This window comes from Anopheles marshallii, chromosome 2, assembly GCF_943734725.1.
Source record: "Anopheles marshallii chromosome 2, idAnoMarsDA_429_01, whole genome shotgun sequence".
NCBI classification, from domain to species: domain Eukaryota; kingdom Metazoa; phylum Arthropoda; class Insecta; order Diptera; family Culicidae; genus Anopheles; species Anopheles marshallii.
This window is the reverse complement of record NC_071326.1, coordinates 74,173,105-74,193,525: the sequence shown is the minus strand read 5'-3', so window position 1 is coordinate 74,193,525 and position 20,421 is coordinate 74,173,105. Positions and strand designations below refer to the sequence as shown.

Below are 20,421 nucleotides of genomic sequence, written 5' to 3'. Positions count from 1 at the left end.
CAGAGCAGTTGTCTGACATGCATGACTGAAGGTATCTTACTGCTTAACAAAATGCTCTAGAAATGGTTGTGAAGATTCGAACGTACTGTAAAGATTCCCAAGATGGTGATGAATTTTTCACATTGTATATGTGTTGTTCAATGGGTCAATCAAACCAGTTACTAATATCATATCTGCTCAATAGTTCGAATAGTTGAATTGAAGAGTTCTTTTTTTTTAGAATTACAATCTGATTTTACTAACATATGGACATCTGGCTTGACATCTGGAAAGATATTAGAGTAAAGATTCTTGAAATGTTGTTGGCAAATCTGTAAACGGTAATTGTTTCTAATAGCATCGGGGAGATATTCTGCTACTATGTATTATGCTTGACCTCGTACAACTTTGAATGATTTCCATGGCGTTTTTGCATAAAATATTTTTAATTATTAAGATATTTGTAGATGAAATAATGAAAATACGAAGTCACATACTTCCTATTTGAAGAAATTATGCTATCGTTTAACAACTCTTTTCTTTCTTTCAATGCAGTGGTTGAATTAACCTTTTTGTAAGCTGAAAATTGTTAATTGGACTTACATCTGACTACCATTATTTTGAAGACACATTGTTGTATTCCACAGCATTTGTATTACATCTTGTTGTACAAAATGCGAGTATATAAGTTAAAATTGAGATAGATATCTCGATTGGATAGTCAAACAAAATCAACTGGAAAATATCAAATAACCGTTAACAATATCAGCTCGTAACACAATTACCATATTTTGCCAACATTTCATACATTTGCAAGAATTTCATTAATAATGTAACCGACTTTCCATTGCTCGCCACGCAAGTTTGCCATTAATTTAATCTGCTACTTGCTTTGCCTACCCATCGCTATAAAGTAGCAAATTTCAAATTTGTTTTGCAATAAATACCTTCCCAAAAACAAAAACCTTAATAAAATGCCGTCGCGTCCAAAAGGCGGTCAGGAATTTGCTTCAAAACTTGTTTTTTTTTCTCGATCGCTAGATCCTCCACATTCGCCTTCCATGATAATAGTACTAGGTAGAGGGATTGTTTTTATTCGTGTTCTTGCTGCTTTTTGTCATGCCAGCGTTTTTCTTTTGATTGAGCCTTCCAGTCAGTCCTACGCAATAAATTCCTGCTGGGCGCGTGCTAAAGATTATCTACCCGGCAGGGTCGGTTATTAAATTCTTCCCCCAGAAAGCGCAATGATTAAAATACTAGCTTCCAAACATTCCACTACATATCTTCACCGAACGGACATTTCTGACAATTGGCCCCGGCTAGGGATCAACCGTAACCGTGTGCCCAAAAGATTGAAGTCACTAAAAGGCCTCGTCTAACGTTTGCCGTGTGCTTAGTGCTAATTTTCAACAATGCTAGCCACGAAACAGTTCCTCAGGAAACACGTTGTCTAAGTGACCGGATTACGACAGTTGCTGCAAAAAGTGAAAAACAGTCACTCGCAAAGTACACGTGGAAAAGAATGGAATTAAATCTGCTTAAAATTACGAAAGCACCTTACAACAAGATCAATGCAACGTCCCGCATGCGCTACATCAGGGAAGGACCAAAAATTAGGCAACCTTAAATCTCGCCTAGGTCACGGCCCGGAGGGTCACGATGTGACTGTACGATATCATAATTCTTCCCCATTAATGTGCTCGACCGTCGTTTCCATACCGAGCAGTTGGTTTTGCTATGGAAGGCCCGCGAATTTTTCTACCAATCCCAGCCACGTTTCGATGGCGATATTATAGCACATCCGTTGCAGACGGCACGACGCTAAAGTGTGTTGGTATGTGAAAGTATGCTGGATTTCCATTCTGTGTGATGGTTTTTTTTCTAGGTTAATGCATTTAAACTGCTGATAACGATGGGGAAGTTCGTGCCAAATTATTCCGCAACCCGGCTATAACACCAACCCGGAAGGCAATGCCGAGGTGAGTCCAGTCCAGTGTCTGCCAAACCAGTTGTAACCGTATTTTGCGCTGCACGGTTTATTTTTACTTCTATAAAAAACGAATACCGACGTACCGAAAACGATCGATGATCGCCGGAAGTGCCACCGGTGAACTTTCACATTCCGCCAAAATCAACTGCCAAAGTCAGATCTAGCAAGCCATCAACGAAGTATGCAGAAGATTTAAGGCCTGCTTCCGGTAAATCAAGCGCCACATGGTTTGCGTTGAAGGTTAGCGTTATTGTACCACACACGAAAAAAGAAAACATACACACGCACACGAACGCTGCTACATAAAGGATAATCGCCATTATTTATTACCACCATGCGCGAAACTTCAAAGTCCTTAACATCAGCTTTGAGCACTTTTTAACTGGGAACTCATAAACGCGGCCGCCCTCGAAAAACTTTGGCCCCGTTTTGAGGGCTAACAAACCGGCGATAGCTCCCAAACACGTGCCGAAACTTGCAACATATGCAGGGGCGGTTTAAGCAAAATCAAAATCGAAAAAGAAAAAAACACACCGCGGCCTGCTGTGCTGCAACTAAATCATCATAAATTTTCACCACACTCGCTCGCACACATTTAGCGCTGCCGGCAATCGAAGCAACAGTGGCGTTGAAAGGAAAACCTCTACTGCTGCCGGTACCGGTGCGTTTAGTAGTGCAACGCCCGTCTTCATGGCAAGTGAGACAAATTATCCATAAGCCATAAGCAAACGAAGCTAAACGGTGCTAAGAATCGTCGTGTGTTCTTTACCTACCTCCAGTAGCATAAAGTACACGCCCTAGTGTCAGATAATGGGGGGGCGAAGAAAACGGGGAAAAAACAATAGCAAACAGCCGTGCACAACAAAAGCGGACAAATGAACACAAACAAAAAAAAAACAACAAAGGTAAATATAGCAGCTAAAGCGAAAATAATAGTCTCCAAGCAAAACAAAAGCCTGAAGATCATCCGGCCCCCCATTAGTGTGTGAGGATAAGCAAGGGGGTGTGTGTATGTGTTTGTAAGTGAGTGTTGAGTGTCCTTTCCCTGCCCGGTGCTCAGCAGTTAGAACGGTCATCCTGTCTTTAGCCGTAGGGCAATGGGAATGTGATGCCATTTGCCTTCTGATGTGATTTTTTCTTTATTTGTTTTTAATGGTTTTTCTTTTCATTCTTCCTTAGTGCCTGTTTATACTTCCGAGTTATAGTAGAACGGTGAATCGGTGTGTGCGTTAGTGCAAAATTTCCATTTTCCTCAGGACGACGGTGTGCGTGGTACGTTCCAGTGAGCAGCTTCTGCTACGGTAGTCCTTGCTCAAAGTACCTTCCAAAGGAGATCATGCAAGGTAGAAAATGGCCTTAAGCAACCCCCCGGGAGTGTTCGGAAATTAGTGCTCTTCAGTGGGTAAAATCACCAAACACTTAGCAGGCATCCCTCTATCCCTCCATCCCTCCCCCGGTCCCATTGTCCCCCCAGGCGAAAGGTCCCGCGGGTGAAAGCCGGCCTCTTCACGGAAGCCCGGTACTTTTCAGGTGCGCCAGCTGAATGCACTGATGTGCGCGCGGAGTGTTTGTGCGAGTGACGGTTAAAAGTGCCAGCGCAGGAAGCCCGTAAATCCAGCCCCCGGTGAGACCGGCCGTGGAAAAGTATTTCCCATCACCCGACCAGCAAGGGATCCATCCCCGTCCAGCCCGCTACGCAGCATCGCAACACGATAAAGCAGCAGTATGGCCGGCTTCGTTTGCCATATTCTGCTGGTTTTCCTCTTCACCCGGGAAACGGCTTACGGTAAGGGAAAAGCTTACTTTTATCATTTCATTATTTATGACGAAGCGAATCGGAGAATTTGGTTTGGGCAAAAAAAGACAGAGGCGAATGAACTCCATCACTGCCGTACTTGGCACGTGAAAATTCCAAGACTTCATGGCCCGCTCCTGTGCTGTGAGCTTTTCTGTTCATCTCGTCGATCTGTGGCAGACGTTTGATTGATGTATGTGTATGTGTGTATTTACCGGGGGGGTTCGAATGTTGGTCGTGTTTGCTATCTTGCGGCAAACGACGGAATATTATGGTCGCAGGCAAGCAAAGCATCAGTACGGTACGGTTACCGTGGCCCAAACAATAACTTATTGACAGGTTTCGGCAAGTAATGCCAGAAGCCACCGCAGGTTTCTGGCAGTTTTATTTCCGCTGCCCGGGAACTTTAGTGTGCCCTATTGTGCGGATTTTATGTGCGGCAGGATGCTCCAAGGTTGATTGGCTAGCGGAATCCGCACCGATACTGTGGTAAATGATGCTGTTTGTAACAAAATGGCAGGAAGTTTTACTGTGTACAACAATCACTATGCAGGAATATGTAATTACTACAACTAACAGAGTTCCCTTTCCTATTTTCCATTCGTATATGCAAAATATCTCGTTCCAATTAGCCAAGAATCGGTTGGCAAGATGTCACTGGCATTTGTTTCAGTTCAATAAAATCATTCTCCAACGAGCACGGTATGCTCTAATGCATCTCGGTACATCGATTTCAACAAACTGTCGAATGCTGTTCCAACCTCCTCCATCAGGGACATGTCATCGCAAACGAGAATATCTGTCAACTGATCCGTAATTGACAACGGCATGTTGATAGTTGGTTGCCATCGATTACAATTTGTTCGATTCCGAAACCCGTCCCGGTGCGAGCTCGTCTTCGAGCTCGTAATTCGTAATCAGCTTCCGTTTCCAGCCGGATATCGATAGCCCAGAGCGGCTACGAAGACGTTGGATGGCAATTCCAATAACCTAATCAAAAGTCAACAGAACCAGAAGTCTACGGGGCAACGGTTGGACATCTTCATCATAAACTGCTGTGCCCTTTTCACGTTCTGGTTCGTTCGCACAGTACGATGTTTTCTTAGCTTTGTCACAGTACAAGGTCCGTGGCGACGTTTCAGACGCGTATGTGTACGACCAGTCTGGATCGTGCCGGCGGGGCAAAGGATAAACGATGTCTTCGTAGTCATGACTCTTAATCAACTTTTGTTTGCGTTTTCCCAGAGCGTCTTTGGTTTGGTAATCGATGTGCTACAACGTCCCAGCACACCGGGCAGTCTGGTATCTCCGTTCGGACCAGAATGCTGGGAGATGGGTCCGTGGTTGTCACACCGGAACGGAAGGTGTACCAACAGTACCGGTTGTCTCGAAGTGATTTCCACCCCCAAACCCAATGTGACAATGTGTTGAGATTTTGTACGAACCGGTCCGGTCTGACGTATGTGTAAACCGGCTACGGATCCATTCTAAATGGCGCTCGGCCACAAAGACTCCAATCAGCAGACGGTTGCTGTCGGTGTGCATATTCGTGCGTGTGATTTGCATCAGCCGGCCTTGTTGCTCTGCTTCTGTTACGAAAAGTGAAATTAAAGTCCATTATCGACCGATTTTCATTGGCACTTAATTGAAATGAAAGAGCATCGCTTGTGCCTTCATGACCGTGGCTGCCTCTCGGGGGGGGGTGTTTCTCTGTGTGGTGTTACGGATAGCGGATAGCGTAAAACTACCCCGAGATGCTTGCCATCCATCATCAGTCGAATCTCTCCGGAGAATGAACGATACTTCCCGACGACAACAACCCCCAACTCCCATCGGAGGATAACTCCAAAATCCTCCTCTCGTCCATCGGGACGGTTTGGTACGATGCATTTGCATCGTCAAACAATGACCCACCGGAAAAAGGTGCTTTGATGCAGATGTTTTTCAAATGGTGCAGCACAAAAAAACATTTACCATCCTTCTCTTCGCCTCTTACCTCTCGCTCACTCCCAGTCTTGTTTGCTAACGACTGACTTCCTCGTGATGTGCACGTGATGGTAAAATATTTGCATTTCAAATTAGCCGGACCTCTTTGGCCGCTCTGCTGCTAGATATCCGACGTTTGCAATAGCGCACCGATCCAGAAAGGAACATCGAACACAGTGTGGCTTATGCAAATGGCTTGTGCAAACCTTACCTGTCTAGTGTAAACCGGACCGATAGTAAACACCCGACAAGACAAGGAAATAAAGGAGCCGTTCCATAGTGGCATCCGTAACGAACTGGATCGGAATCGGTTTATTATTATACTCTCTTTCGGTGCAAGAACAAGAAACAACCGTGGTAGAAATTGGTGAAAATAAATATATTAAAACCATTTAAGCATCCAGTGGGATCCCGGAAACGGTGACGTTCGGTGCTAGTTTATGTCTTACGTCGTATCTTTATTAGCGTTCTTGGGTGCATCACCAAGTACGATATGATACACCACACATTATTACAGTTAATTGGATTGGAACAAAGTTGCCTGGTGGTAAATTACTCGTCTACCAGCGTCGTGTCAGCTATAAACGGGTACAAGATAAATCTTTGATACTGCTCCAGGGTAATACTTTCGTGTTTTCCTTCCCCGAACTATCACTGTAACCGCCTGGTAACTTCAACCGAGTTTTTGCCATCGATACACAGCCTTCTTCACGATATTTCCATTGATTGCTTTTCCGAGCTACCCAGTCGCGCGCTAATGAAAGTTTCGCTTTTTGTTGAGATAGGGTTAAAACTCGATTCTCGATTATCAGCCATTTCTTTCTCTACATCCATTATGCGGTTTGCCTTTCATTCTGCGTTCCGCTCCGACGTTTCTATTCTTCTGCATCCACTCTCCACAAGGGGCAATATGCTCAAAATTAGAAATGACACAACTTTGCCAAACTTCATCCTCTCCTACAACGCTGCACACTGGAAGTGTTTGCTTGGCGCAACAGGACACGGAAGTGGATGCACAAACCACCCGGCATATTAGCTCGTATATCACGTACGAAGGATTTACCAGCAGAAAACGTGATAATTAGCTGTAGATTTCCGATTTTTCGCTCTGTCTCAACGATGTGTCCGCTGTCCAAGTTGTTGCTGTTTAATTTTCTTTACAGTACACACCATAATCAGGCACGTTTCGATTCAGTGTGACAACTTGTTTTGCTCTTGTCGCTTGTAATGCTGCTTTACCCTCATTAGCGTTTTAGTTTCCTTTTTTGCTTTCGACACAGTGGAACGATAGTACTTTTAAACTGTGTAAGTAAATGGTCGTGTTACATTACGGAATACAACACATTATAACAAGTAAAGCCATTAAATGGGGTTATTGATACCCTCCGCCACAATGCCTAGCCGACTCAAATGGCATACAAGGAGGGTTGTTATTGTTGCTCATCGTTGAACAAAATCAAACATCGATAAATCTTCCCATTAAGATTACGACAAAGGCGGGAAAACGGCCAGATCACATCACGTACGCTCTATCTGTCAGCCTGGCGCCATCGAGTTGCAAAAATTCATGAGCTCAGCGATCTCATAGAAATACTCACCCCGGGCTGCTGAGGGCAATTGCAATAAAAACGGCACCGAAGCTGCCGGTGTTCATAAATCAAAACATTCCAACAAAACATAAATGGAGTTCGGTGAAGCAAAAACCGTGGGGTGAGGGGGAGGAGGGGTAGAAAATATTCTTATCAGATGAAAAAGTGGTCGGCCTTTGGAAGGGATCCGGTTCGATCGTTCGGAAAACGGGAGGAAAAACTATTTTCACCTTATGAAACACGCACTACCACATCTGCCTGGAATGGAAAGCTTGTTATCCGGGATTGGTTTTTCCTGCCGGCTGGAACTAAAGTTTATTTGTCTTTTGTTTTCAATAACTTAGCCTACAGCTTACAGCTTAATTTAATTTTTCAACATACCGTTTGACAATTTCTTCTGGAATTGCAAAACAAAGCCCAATTAATTACTTGAGCCCAGTTACTACACAGCCGATTTTTCCTTTTTCCCTCGAATCTATTTTGATACTGAATTTCAAATGAATACTCCTAATTATGCCGCTGGGATCTCTTTCACGGTAAAATCATTTTCCTGGAACTCCGGGAGCGTCCTGTTTGGCTTCCCGGCATTCACAACTTAACGGAATCCATCGCAAATGTCGAATGAGTTATGACTTGTGACATGAAAATGAAATAGTTTTCAGGCCACGTTTTGCTTTAAACGAAAACTAAACCATGCACATTTTTTTTTCTTTTCTATCAAATTCTTGAATATCTACGACAATGTTTGGTTGGAACCAAAAAAAAATGTGGAAGTTCATCAATAGGTTTCGAAAGTTTTTCGTCTGTTCTATCACGCGTCGATTCCCCGAAATGCCTGATAAATATTCATACCTAAGTTTTTCGGACCGAGAACCAAAGTTTTCCATCAACCCAATGGCAAAGAAGCAAGCACCGAAACCCGCACCCACCGCGATAGCCTTGAAAATTGTTGCTTCCGTTCCATTTACGAATTGGTGGCGCATTTTAAGCGTCACCGGCGGAAAAGGGAAAACTTATCCCCGCTTTACCCGACGGCATCCGACTTGTTGGAGTTGTTTGGAAACCGGGTTTCAGAAAGGAACTCGTCCAAAATAATGGGAAACGCTTTTCTGCAAACAGCAACTTCGTCTGCTTCATATTACGGAAAAATTCGTTGCATTTTTCCCTGCGATTTAATTCCCGCTGATGGCATGTATGCCAGTGAAGACGCACCCGTCCCGGGTCCATTGTCCGCTCTGGCACTTTTGCTCAATCGCTTCCATTTGCGGCATTCCCCTGGTGGATTTCCAAACGGCCCCAGCGCAATTGAAAATGTGTGCTCGTTCCCTCAGCAGCAGTCGACAGTCGGCTGCCGTTTGATTTAGTTTTTCCCAACAGGGAGGATAGATGGCAATAAAAGAAAGACACAAAAAATGAGGGAAAATCCAAACCTTGCAAACAAAAGTCACTATCGGTAATCTAATAAATTTATTGGTTTTCTTCATTTAACTTACTGAAACTACGCAGAACGGGAACAATAGCAAAGTGGATAGGGATAGTTCCGTCGGAAGCCAACATTAGTTTTTTCCCCCACGAGCGCAGCATAGTTCGTAATTTCGCCAATTGTTGATTAGATCTTCAGTGCCAAAGATTCGAAACCGTACGCACATGCTTGCGTACGAAAGATGCGTTATCGTTGTCCCGTGTTGTCCTGCTCGTTGCGTAATTCACATGGCCATTATCCCATCGCTACATGATGAAAGCTACATCAGCGCTACCGGGCTTCATCATTTCCCACTCTACGCACAAGGGCAAATTGGAACCCCGACGGACCCTTCGCATTGAAGCTAAAGGTACGGTCACATCCCGTGTGCGGCTATCGGGCTCGCATCGGTATCGCTTTGATCACTTTGCGTATTAACGGTTTAATGCTACCGCACGAGCTGCCTCTCGAATCAATCCTCTCTCCAGCCTGGAAGAGGGATGTATTTATTTTTTCCCCATTTTTAACAACGAACCTCTCGGGGTTCACATAATCGAATTCGGAAACAGAACTCACACACACACATACACACTCGATGCCGAGGGATAGATCGTACCGGGAAGATACCGGCAGCCGCCTGGCGAAGGGTGGGATGGTGGGATCCAATTTTGCGTTTGATTAACTATACTGATCGACCGCAAAAACTGTAACCGGCACCCGGAGGGTTGAAAAATATAACTGACCTGTCTGCCCTGGGAGAAATCTGCTTCTGTCATCATCAAACGGTCCGAACGCACGGGGAATGGGGTGCGAAGATGCGATTGACCGCAATGATGGTCGTTACTGGAGGAAATATTACTGCATTTAATCACTGCTTCGCATATGGCTTCCGTTCGCATCAATTTGTCTCATTTAAGTCGCTATCTTGATTGCTGTAAGTTGCCTCGGGTTGTCAAATTAATCCCGTTTGTGTTCGAATATTTCTTGGTGAATGATTTGCGTGATGTTTGTGATGGTAAATTTGAAGGAAACCATTAAACATTTGCATGTTTCACATTTACTTCCTAGTAAGTTTCAATCTAGTACGGTAAAACTTTGGACCAATATTCAATGTTATGCAATTCCTGCTATTCACTCATTATGTTTGCATCAAACGGCCATAATATAGTTCATTTGATAATTCATGTATAACTACGTTATTACCTTTAAACTAAAATAATTTAACTTAAGGCGCAAATAATTCATCCATTAGAAACACGTATTCTTTTCCTTTAATCTTCCAATATAACATTTTGGGTGTTTCGATCAATTCGACTGCTGCTTTAACTAGATTAATTTTACATTCGCATATTTGGAAGTATTGTGGCAGTTGAGTTTAAAATAGTTTTGAAAATAAATTGTTGCTAATATAAAAAATATAAAGATTATATTTAACCAACCGTAGTTCAATTTCTTTAAAAAAAACTTTACTCTCTGACTCTTAAAACTCTGATTAAATTAAAGCCTTTTAATTCTAAATCATTGTAATGAAGTTATACGCAGGATATCATTGTGTCGTACGCCAGACTGATTATCCAGCTACATGAAGAAAAAATGTTAATAATATAATGACACTGCCCAATAAAGTAATTTGAGCCTGGAATACAAGATTTAGTAAGAAAGATTACCTCCATTTCCTTATCTAATCTATTGCGTTTTCATTTCTAGGTTTTATGCCCTACCGGTGAAGTAGGAATGATGTTAAAAAATAATCTCGTTTCGTAATCAATTTGTTACCATTTTGTTATCCTCCATAAATCATGAATCCTTCACCCCATAGGGTTGGTGAACAGATTTTCAACAACTTGTGTAAACAATATTTTGCCTTTAACGTTACACCCTTTATGCGTTGGATTATTGTTACAATTTTTTACCATCTAAATCGCTTTAAAAAAAACCTCCACTCGTCGTCCTCAAACCGACATTTCTAAGCTCGTCAGTTAAGCCAAGCCATCTGTTTGACGATTATTATCCGCCCGTTCCCCTTTTTGTTCGCATTATGCTCTGTCTTTCGCTACCTTTTATTATTGAATTTCACTGCGGTTGCGGTATCGTCCCGGCGGCCGCCTTTCCGACCGAACTCCGTTCCCCTCCCCGGAGTTGCATTTGCTCTCGGTCCGGTTCGGGGTGAGATGAAGTCAAACATTGTCGCTGTACCGTGTACCGCAAAACGATTGTCCCTTCGCATACACCCCGTAGTCCTTTTGTCGTGGAAAAGGTTCCGGTACGGTCCATGCCTCGGGTCTCTTTTTCCATTATGTAGCCGATAGTCGGGTGTTCCGGTTTGAAAATCGATTGTTCGGGTTTATTTTTGGACGATTGCTCTAACATCTGTCGAAGATGGTTTGCGAATCGGTGCGCCTTCTACACGCAGTAAAACGGTAAACGATGAAAGTTACGCCAGCGACAAGCGATAACCATTGGATAAAGATTTCTGTCTCTAGGGTTCATATTTACCAAACATCCGCTTTCACTTTCTACTTCTCATCTATTTTGTTTCAGCACTTTCTTCATCACCAAATTTCATTGAAACCAGTCAATGCACTAAGGAAAGATTTTAATCCATCCCTTGCAAACTCTTTGCAATCCAAAAAAAGGTTTTAATTTTAGGATAATGAAGGCCACTTCGATGGATAACTTTTTAAATTAAAGACAACCCTACGCTACGGTGTACCATGGGACCAGTCCCATTCCTCGTTTTGCTGTGGACGGTCACGTGACGTGATTAAAAGTTGAAAATTGAAACACTTCTCACCTTGCTCGAGAAACCGCAAAACCTAGTCAACCCGTTTTGCTACAATCGGAAACCATTTCCGCGCTCGTGAAATAAAAACAAACTCACACAGAGTACCGGTTTCAATGGTGTAATCAGAAACCAACGAGCAACGGCAAATCAGCGCAGGTGACAAGTGAAAGTGTCAACATCAAAGAGAAACCTTGCCACAACTGCGCTGCCAAGGGACGGTAAATGACCGAGGCTTGTCTAGGGGTGGAAATTGCGATGCGCATTCTGTAAAGGTATGGCTACGTCATCAGCGCTAATCACGTTTCTAGACCGTTAAAGGGTTTCCGAAATGTGTTGCGAAATAAATTTGCACACCGAAAGCAACACATTGTTCAAACGCTTCATCGCCGTTCGGCAGTCACCTTTTGCACTCTTTTCGATGGTGCGAAACCGTAGAAGCGGGAGCAAATCATAAACTGTTGCTATGGAAGCGAGCAACTTCCGTTGCGAGCATTGTGTTTGTTTATCATAAAATGATGCTGCTACCAATTTCGTTGATTTATCTACACGAGAGCGCAATTAGCATGGTTCGAAAAAAAAGCATTCGAATGCTGGGTGGAACCATCTCCCGTGGCAACTGAGTTAATGGTTAAACTACTCTAAAGGCCTTATGTTGAAAAGTATTTCAATGCTTGGTTATTGATTTTGGCTTACGTTTTTCCAAGAACACTATATTCCATAAAACAAAACATAGTTCCAGAGATGCAAAGGTATTTTATACACGTGAATTTATAGATACGTGGAATTTGAATCTAAGGTATTTTCAACCATTTTGTTTTTAACCATTTTGCCTAGATTTTGATCTATGAGCTAACTTAGCTGTAAAATTTCCAAAAACTGCGTATTTCCGCACCTGCGTTTAAAAGGAACCGTCTATCTAGAGGACTTGTGCTACACGCGAAAATTCTAGATAAGTGGACATTTTGCTGATTATATGCCATTACAAAGTAGGGTATTACAAATTATTACAAAGTATACAAATATCCTGATAAAAAAAATACGGCATGCATGTAAACTGTAATCCCTATATATCGGTGAAAAAAATGATTACTTTAACACGGTAAAAATTACGAAAATTGAACAGTCATATAAAAAGAGTGATGGCATATTATTTCACTAAATAACTATAAAATTTGCTCATCGTCTGATGCCATCCTTCATAATCAAGCACGTCAACCGACGCTAAAGTTCATTCAAGTAATCTCAACTATTAATTATGTTTTCTTGCTTGCTTCCGCTTCAAAGCGCTCTGCATTCTTTAAAACCGATGGAGAAGTTGTTGGTGTTCTCCAGTGTTTGCTCCCATTCCGATACCTTAATTACCAGTGAGTAATACACTTTTTCGCTTGTCTCAGTGCACAACCGCAATATTTTTTTTTATATCCCCCACTTAACAACAGCTCAATGTCAACCATCTTTTCATTTGATGACAAGAAACACTGGTGTTGTATTCCTTTCCCCCTCGCGTGCCCTCACCACACTACGGTTACATGCCCATGCCATAAAGTAGGATGTGTATTTTTTTTTCTCTTCCCATTTTCTTTAATCCACCTTTTCTCTTGTCGTTATCTGCCGGAAACGGTGGTCACATTGTTGTGCCACCCGTGCAATGGCAGCAGCAGTAGTGGCCCGTCTGCTTCTCTGCTTCTCAATTGCTAAAGTGCTCCTTAAGCCTCCTTAACTGCACTCAATTATTTTCCCTCTCTTGACTTTTGCACTTTGGCTCTCCCTTCCTTCAACGGCGTACAATCCCAGTACGGGCACCCATCCTTCAACGATTTGCCGCCCCCAGTGTCTACCATGTCTGGACGGGTCTCGCAAGGGCCATTCCGACCGAAAAGGACTCAAAACAAAAGGGAGCGAATTTTATGGGGTAGTTTCATGCGATTATTACAACGTTTAGTTTGAACGGAAAATTAATAGAACTCAATTACTAACCTTCCCCTTTGTTCGGGGCACGCCGAATGCCGAGGGTGTACAGACGGACGAATATCCACTCCACGGCGCGGTACTTAGGGGCGTCCTGAGAGACGTTTCCGCTTGCTGCTAGCACCGGCACGCATGGATGTCGCCGTTTTGGGCCGTATCGGTGTTCGTTGGTTGGCACTCTGGCAAGCCTAACGTTATGGCAAGATGATTGATTTTTAACAGGATTATTACAATTAACTGCAAAAGCATTTCCCTTCGTGTGACTCCAAGCTTACCATCGCGTGGCTTTACCTAAACGGGAGCTCGAAACACATCGGCTTTGATTTATTTTCAATTTCTTTGCCCTCTCTTATTCCGGGCGGCTCAGAAGGGAGTACATTTATCATGTGGCTTTTATCGCACCTTCACCGTCAACGGGCGGCCCCAATTTGGTTTCTTTGTGACGTTGATTGGAGTGTTTGGTAGTTTTATTTCGGAACAAAATACGTACGCAATGGATCTCCTCCAAAGCGTGTCGTTAGATATTCCAAACTTCGTCATCGCGGTTTTATTTAATCTGGACGACAACGACTCGTTTTTATTTCTTTGTTGAAATTTTAACTGCAAATTTTGTAAGTCCTAATTAACTCTAATTTTTGTTGCAATAATGGAACTAGAACAAAATTTTATAATTAATTCGTCAAAAAATCATATTTTTGTATAAACTTGGAAACATTCACAAGCTTTGTAAAATTATTAAATAAAAGTATAGGGCGTAGAGGACCATTTTCTAACAGGACGTACACTTGTAATACGATACTCCATTCCATCAGCGTATGTAAATTCTGCCATTCAGCATTATTCTGCACCCAAACACCCTTTTCCCAGTTAGAATACTTTACCGTAAGCTGTTTACGTATAATAACAGTGCTTGGGTGGCTATTTTGACATGTTGATTTATTGTTTGACCAGCATTTTAGGCTACGCTACGCCTTATGATTGATGGTACACCCTTGAGGAAATATGCAAACCACACGGTTCAAGCGGTTTGTTCACTTCGGAACCATGTTATCTTACCATTTGTATCGATGGTAAATTAAACATAATTTTTACCACTTTCGGTTGAACGGTTTGGGCAAGGGAATGAGGTAGTTTCGGTTGGATCGTGTTTATAAATAACCGTCATTTTGATATAGAGTTTCGGTGCAGCGTTGGGTGAATCTGATTCAAATTCATGAATCTGAACCTCTTTTCTAAAGATCAGAACCAAAAATAAATAACAATTAACCCAAAACCGTGCTCCAAAAAGTTCAAAAATTTTGCAAAACTTGAGGGAACCGGTTCCAGGTTTCAATGACTCCTCACTAAAAATGCAATTGAGTGACTCTTCTCAAAATATTGTTCAAGCATAACATCAATTCGAAGCATTGCAATGTAAAGAAAATAAAAGTTATATGCAAAATTGAAAAAAGAAATTCGTTATCAAATACTTTCTTTTTTTATTTTAACCCATAAAAAACATCATCTTGTTCCGAACCAACAGCATCCTTCTAGTGTGCACGTCTCGTTCCGGCCCATGATTGCGGTTAGGTTTTGTAAAAAAAAGGATACCAACCAATGTGAAATCACTTTTCCCTTCCATGTTCCATTTTTCATCACTCGCAGCCACGCTCACAGCTGACGCTGCGGTGGCCTACAGGATGCCGGTCCAATCCGTGCCCGGGAGCCCTGCCGTCAATAAACGATGGCGGCCACTCTGAAATAACAAGTTCAAACCAAATGAATCATTAATCCGTCATATCACTCATACATATAAATTGATTCATTATTTATGCTATTAAAATTAATGAAACTGTCACCCGGTGAACAGAGTCAATCGGTGCGTCATCTTCAACGCTGCCGCTTCAACACCCGATGGATGGAATGGAAACTTCGATAGCGAACGAAAACCTATCGACGGTGAGCGTGGCCGTGTCTTGCGCTTCCGTTCAACCGCACGGCAAACCGGAACCGCAAAAGTGGAGGTTTCACCGTACCGAAACGGGTTAACTTTTGCACAACAGAAACTCATTCAATAAGTGGCATTGAAAGGATTCGACTTCGCATACTTTAGCAAAAAACCCAAGTTTATTCGCAAAACAAAATCATTTTCAGTATTCTGAAAACAATACCCAATTTTTACCGTAAAAAAAAAGTACCAGTCCTTGCTGGAATGGCTGTCAACATCGTTTTTCCGCAAAGTCATTACCATGACCAAAGGGAATTTTGCACCAGTTTTTCCTTCACCCTGGGAATGCTATTCAATCGAATGTCTGAGATTGTTGGCAGATTGTTTACAACCTTTTGCCAAGCCCGTGCTTCTTATTTTGTGAAAAACAATATTCCACACTTTTAATGTTCCAACGAAGAAGTGGCAAAAGTTGCCGGAGCTGCAAAACAACCCAAATCAGATCAATATTTTTACCGATGCCTCGATATGGTGCGCTGCTTAAATCCGTACCGTCTCTAGTGGGAATCTTTCTAGGAGCTGATTATGTTTTCTGCCGAAAAAGCGGCCTGATCTGTGTTGGTATAGGAAGTATCAAATATTTACGGATTTAAGGATTTCCCTAGAACAGCAGCACATCATTTCGGTTTCGGTGGAAAGTTTCGGGGTCGTCGGGCCGTGTGATCTTCAGCCGTCCTTAGGTAAGCGATTAAACTCGTCAGTTTTTCGTCCTGCGTCGGCAGGCGCTGCACAAAGGCGGCTCACAAAGCTAACAAGCCGCCCGTAAAACCTTGTGGCATCATTACAGAGCACCACAGTATCACATCAGCCTTCCGTTCATTTAACACAATGTTATCTTTCGATTACGCTTATCGTTTCGCTGATTTGAGGCTGAATAGATGGAGGCACCCAAGAGTTTCTTTACCGCTTCAGTCACTCCAAACGCGTGCACACACACACACACCGAGTGAAGTGTGGCGTGTCTCGGCAATTAATATTCATAAGCCGCTGACGAAGCCGCGGCGCTTGAGGACGAACGCGGCAAAGGGCAGCATTTGGGCGAGGAAACAGATTGTTAGGGGATGATAAAAAATTAACTCACCTTGCCACCGATCAGCTGGGAATAGAGGCATTCTGGTCGGAACGGGAAAAAATGAAGACATCCATCCAGCGCTGGCACGTTTCGCCTGGCTGGCTGGCTACGATAGAGGCATAAACAGTCACTCCAGGTCCGTTGACAACGTCGACAACGCAAGGACATGCCACCTAATTTATGTATGGTTTTGATCATTAATTTATATTAGTACTCCAGGATATCGGCCTGGCGCTTTGGTGGCATCAGTGGCACCCGAAGCAGTACGCCGACATTCTTTTGCCAAGTGAAGGATTCTTTTTTTTTTTCAAAGGAAATCATCCTTCTTGAAGAAAGTGACAAAGCGATGGCTTAATGGGAAGGGAAAGTTGGGAATTTTCCTATTCAAACCTAAGGTGGGCTTTTGTGGGTTCTACACACAGCACATGGCCAGAGATGCCTAAGAAGCTCTACGTTTCCTCGTTCGTTTTCTTTTCTCGCTTTTTTTTCTCGTTTGTTTTTGTTCGCCTCCATTGATAGGCAGTGCTTTTAGGCTGATGAATATCTGTATTGGGCTTTTTCTTTCCATCTTGTCGTTCTGAATAGCGTAATACTATCAGTCTTGTCTATTCATGCTTTTATCTACATGTTGCTCTGGTAATTACTTTATGCTTTGAGCTTGCTGTCAGAGCTTGAGAATGGAAAAAACGAAGCGAAAATATTAAACATGATAGACATTATTTTGGAAGATATCTTATAGATGTCCAAGAACAGAATAAGAAAATTTGTTAATTGAATATTAAAGGACGGTGAATGATGGATTGATGCTAATAAATTTAAAAAAATATATACTTAAAAAAAAAACTCCACTTATTGCACCTGAATAACACTTACCTATGATCTCCACGCACACATGATAATGCTTCCACACCATCGAGAGGTCATTTAGGCGATAATAAACATTACCATTCCACTTTACCTTTGCTTGTTTGCGCGGTTCCGCAAACGAGCAACAAAAACACACCCAGAGCTTCGTTCAACCACTTGATATAAGCGTTCCTGCATAAATATTTAAGATGACATTTACGTAGAAATAGCAAAAACGCAAACATTTACTAGCCATCGTTCACGGCTAGAACTTTATGGTCTAACCTTTTTGCAAATATCATTTGTAACGCATTTGGAAAATTTATCTCCTGTGTATTCTCGCTCTCGTTACGCTTTCCACCGCACTTGCCCGTAGGATGTCTGGCCATCACCCCCGTACGGTAGCATACTTATCAACCGCATCACACAACAAAACCGTTAACTATTCCCCTTATCCAAATGGTTTTTGACAGTTCATCGTCGTTACGCTGAATGTGTGCCAATAGTAGTAGGCGAACCGTTAGCCCGGAACCGTGTGCAGCTGCTGTTACACGGGTCCAGACCAAACGGTTCGACGTGCGCCGTGCCGAGCAGGGAAATCATGCTCAGTGGTCCCAACGGGATCGGGCCTCTGTAATAATGTTCCAATTTTCTCGGACAATAAAAAGCTCATTTCACCGAATTGTTCCATTCAGCTCGTCCCGGGGCCCTCGGGTCCGCTCTCCTAAACTCCAGGAAGCCAGTTTTTCACCAGTGCCGCACGATACCCGGAGGAAATTTCGAACTTCATCCATCCATCTATTCGGTTCCGACTGTTGGTATTCCCAGGCAAAATGAGGTGGCTTTGTTTGGGTTGGGTGTGGAGTGTGTATCGAGGGAAAGGGTATTACATCCACCGGTGAGGAGTCGGACGATGACGCTATTCGCACACGTGTGCACGTTTGATAATGAATAATTAATCGCTTATGAAGTGGCTCGGTCCTTCTTCCTGCGTGCTTTCCATCCAACCCGCTTGTGCTTGGTGCCTTTCTGTGGCCAATAAATTTCCCACTTTTGGTGGAGCTACCCTTTTTAACGGGACCTTACGAACTCGATTGCACAATGATAAATATTTTTTGCAGCAGTGATTGTATTGCAGGGAGATCAGCAACAAATACCTGTCCTATATTTAAAGCTAAAACAAAAAGGAACATGTAATGAATAATATAAAGCTTGTTTTTTTTTCTGGCAAAAAGATAATCTACTATCAAAATCATTTATAAAACCCCACTGCACGCAATCTCAACCACAAAAATCTACCAGAGCGATCTCATACACTGTATCACCGTCAATGGTTCGCACAGATGACAGATTTGCGCTGACTGCCGATGTGAAAAAATCGTCCTTGATTATGTTGCGGCCATTTTTTTTTGCGTGCGCCTACCAACCAGTGTTGGTAAGGCAGCTCGCAAAGCTCCCGCAGCCCCCACAAACGCCGGCGTCACGTTTGCTGCATCCATCAAAAGGCTTAATTGAAGAGACAAAGTGGGCTGCGGATTGATCTTTTACTACACCGCTCGGTTACACTGATAATGCTTCCCAAAGCCCTTCAGACCGGCCCCAAAACGGATGTACAGGACCCCCAAATGTGTGCGACCTTTCCGATTCAATTATGTTGCGGAATGGATATGGATTACCGCAAATCTTGATACATCACCTTGCGTTTGCTGTGGAAATGGCCTCGTTTTCTCTGATCCTTCGGCGGTCTCCTGAGAAGATATTTCCGAGAGACAAAGATAAAAAAAAGAAAGCTAAATCTACTATCCGTAAAATATTTTCTCCATGAGTATTGAGGTAAGCTTTTTTTAATAAATAAGCAAATTAGTATGAAAAAATATTTAACGATAATGGAGGTTCCTTACAAAGTATGGAAACATGTAAAAATTATTCAAAATCCTACCAAGTACTATTATTCATCCTTTATGAATGAGAGTCCTGTGAAACGTCTGATCCGACAGACTTTTGTCCAAGAGAACTATTTACCAACCAAAAAATATCTTCAAAATCATGACGAATCTCTATCTGAATAATTTTACTGGGTAAGATAACATAAACAATGAAGCTATAGATTTATCTATATAGTGAAAATAACATATAGTTGATATGAAAGCAATTGTCAAATATTATCATGACCTAGAATATTTCCTAACAAAGTTAAAAAAAAATATTTGTAATTTTTGCCATCACCAAACCGGGAAATGATGGTTTCCCGTTCCTTACAGCCAACTGTAGACCCGAAACTTTTTTCTATTGTAGTTAACTTAAGCAGGTGTACCACCATATTTATTATAATGAAGTTTTTCAGTTAACATGTCTGACATACGCAAAATCAAGAATTGCATCAGATATTTTTTTGCTGCCAATATTACAATTGGTTTCAAAAGTTGTGTCTCTACTAATTTAGTAGAAATTTTCTACTTCTAGTTTTCTTCTTTTACTTCTACGTTCTACTTTAGTAGAAATTTGTTTTAATTCTCACAAACAATTGAGCTTACTGCTAGTTATTGCATATTTTATCTTGTTAATAAATAAGTATTTGTAACAACTTTTTTTTGTGTTTAAGGAATGCCTGTATTGCTTTTTATACTACATCCACAACTACTTTAACCATTTGTTTCGCTTCGTAAGCAAATTGGAACACAAAGCAAGCATGAATACCACTCTATTTTTCTACCATTTAGAAACTCACTCAATACACAACAATATGCAACACGAATCAACAAAGGACAAATTGTGTTCCCGAAATAAACCAACCAACACAAAAACCTCCTCACACACACACACGCTCGCAAAAAAATCAACCTTCTACAACACTATCAAAAGTATAATAACAAAAAAAGTCAAACGATGTGTTAAATGGCTCCTCGTTCCATGTTCGGTTCTCCTTCCGTCGTTCCGCTTCTTTGTTTTCTCTTTCCTTCCT

General features: G+C 42.2%; 1 protein-coding gene across 1 annotated transcript in view; it reads left to right on the top strand.

Moving 5' to 3' along the window:
• The first annotated feature begins 3,694 nt into the window (after window positions 1-3,694).
• The window catches only part of LOC128710387 (protein amalgam-like), a 54,138-nt gene continuing 37,411 nt past the window's right edge, over window positions 3,695-20,421 (top strand). The window contains exon 1 of the mRNA XM_053805440.1: window positions 3,695-3,755. Coding sequence (XP_053661415.1) covers window positions 3,695-3,755 — 61 coding nt within the window. The remainder of the gene's footprint in view (window positions 3,756-20,421) is intronic.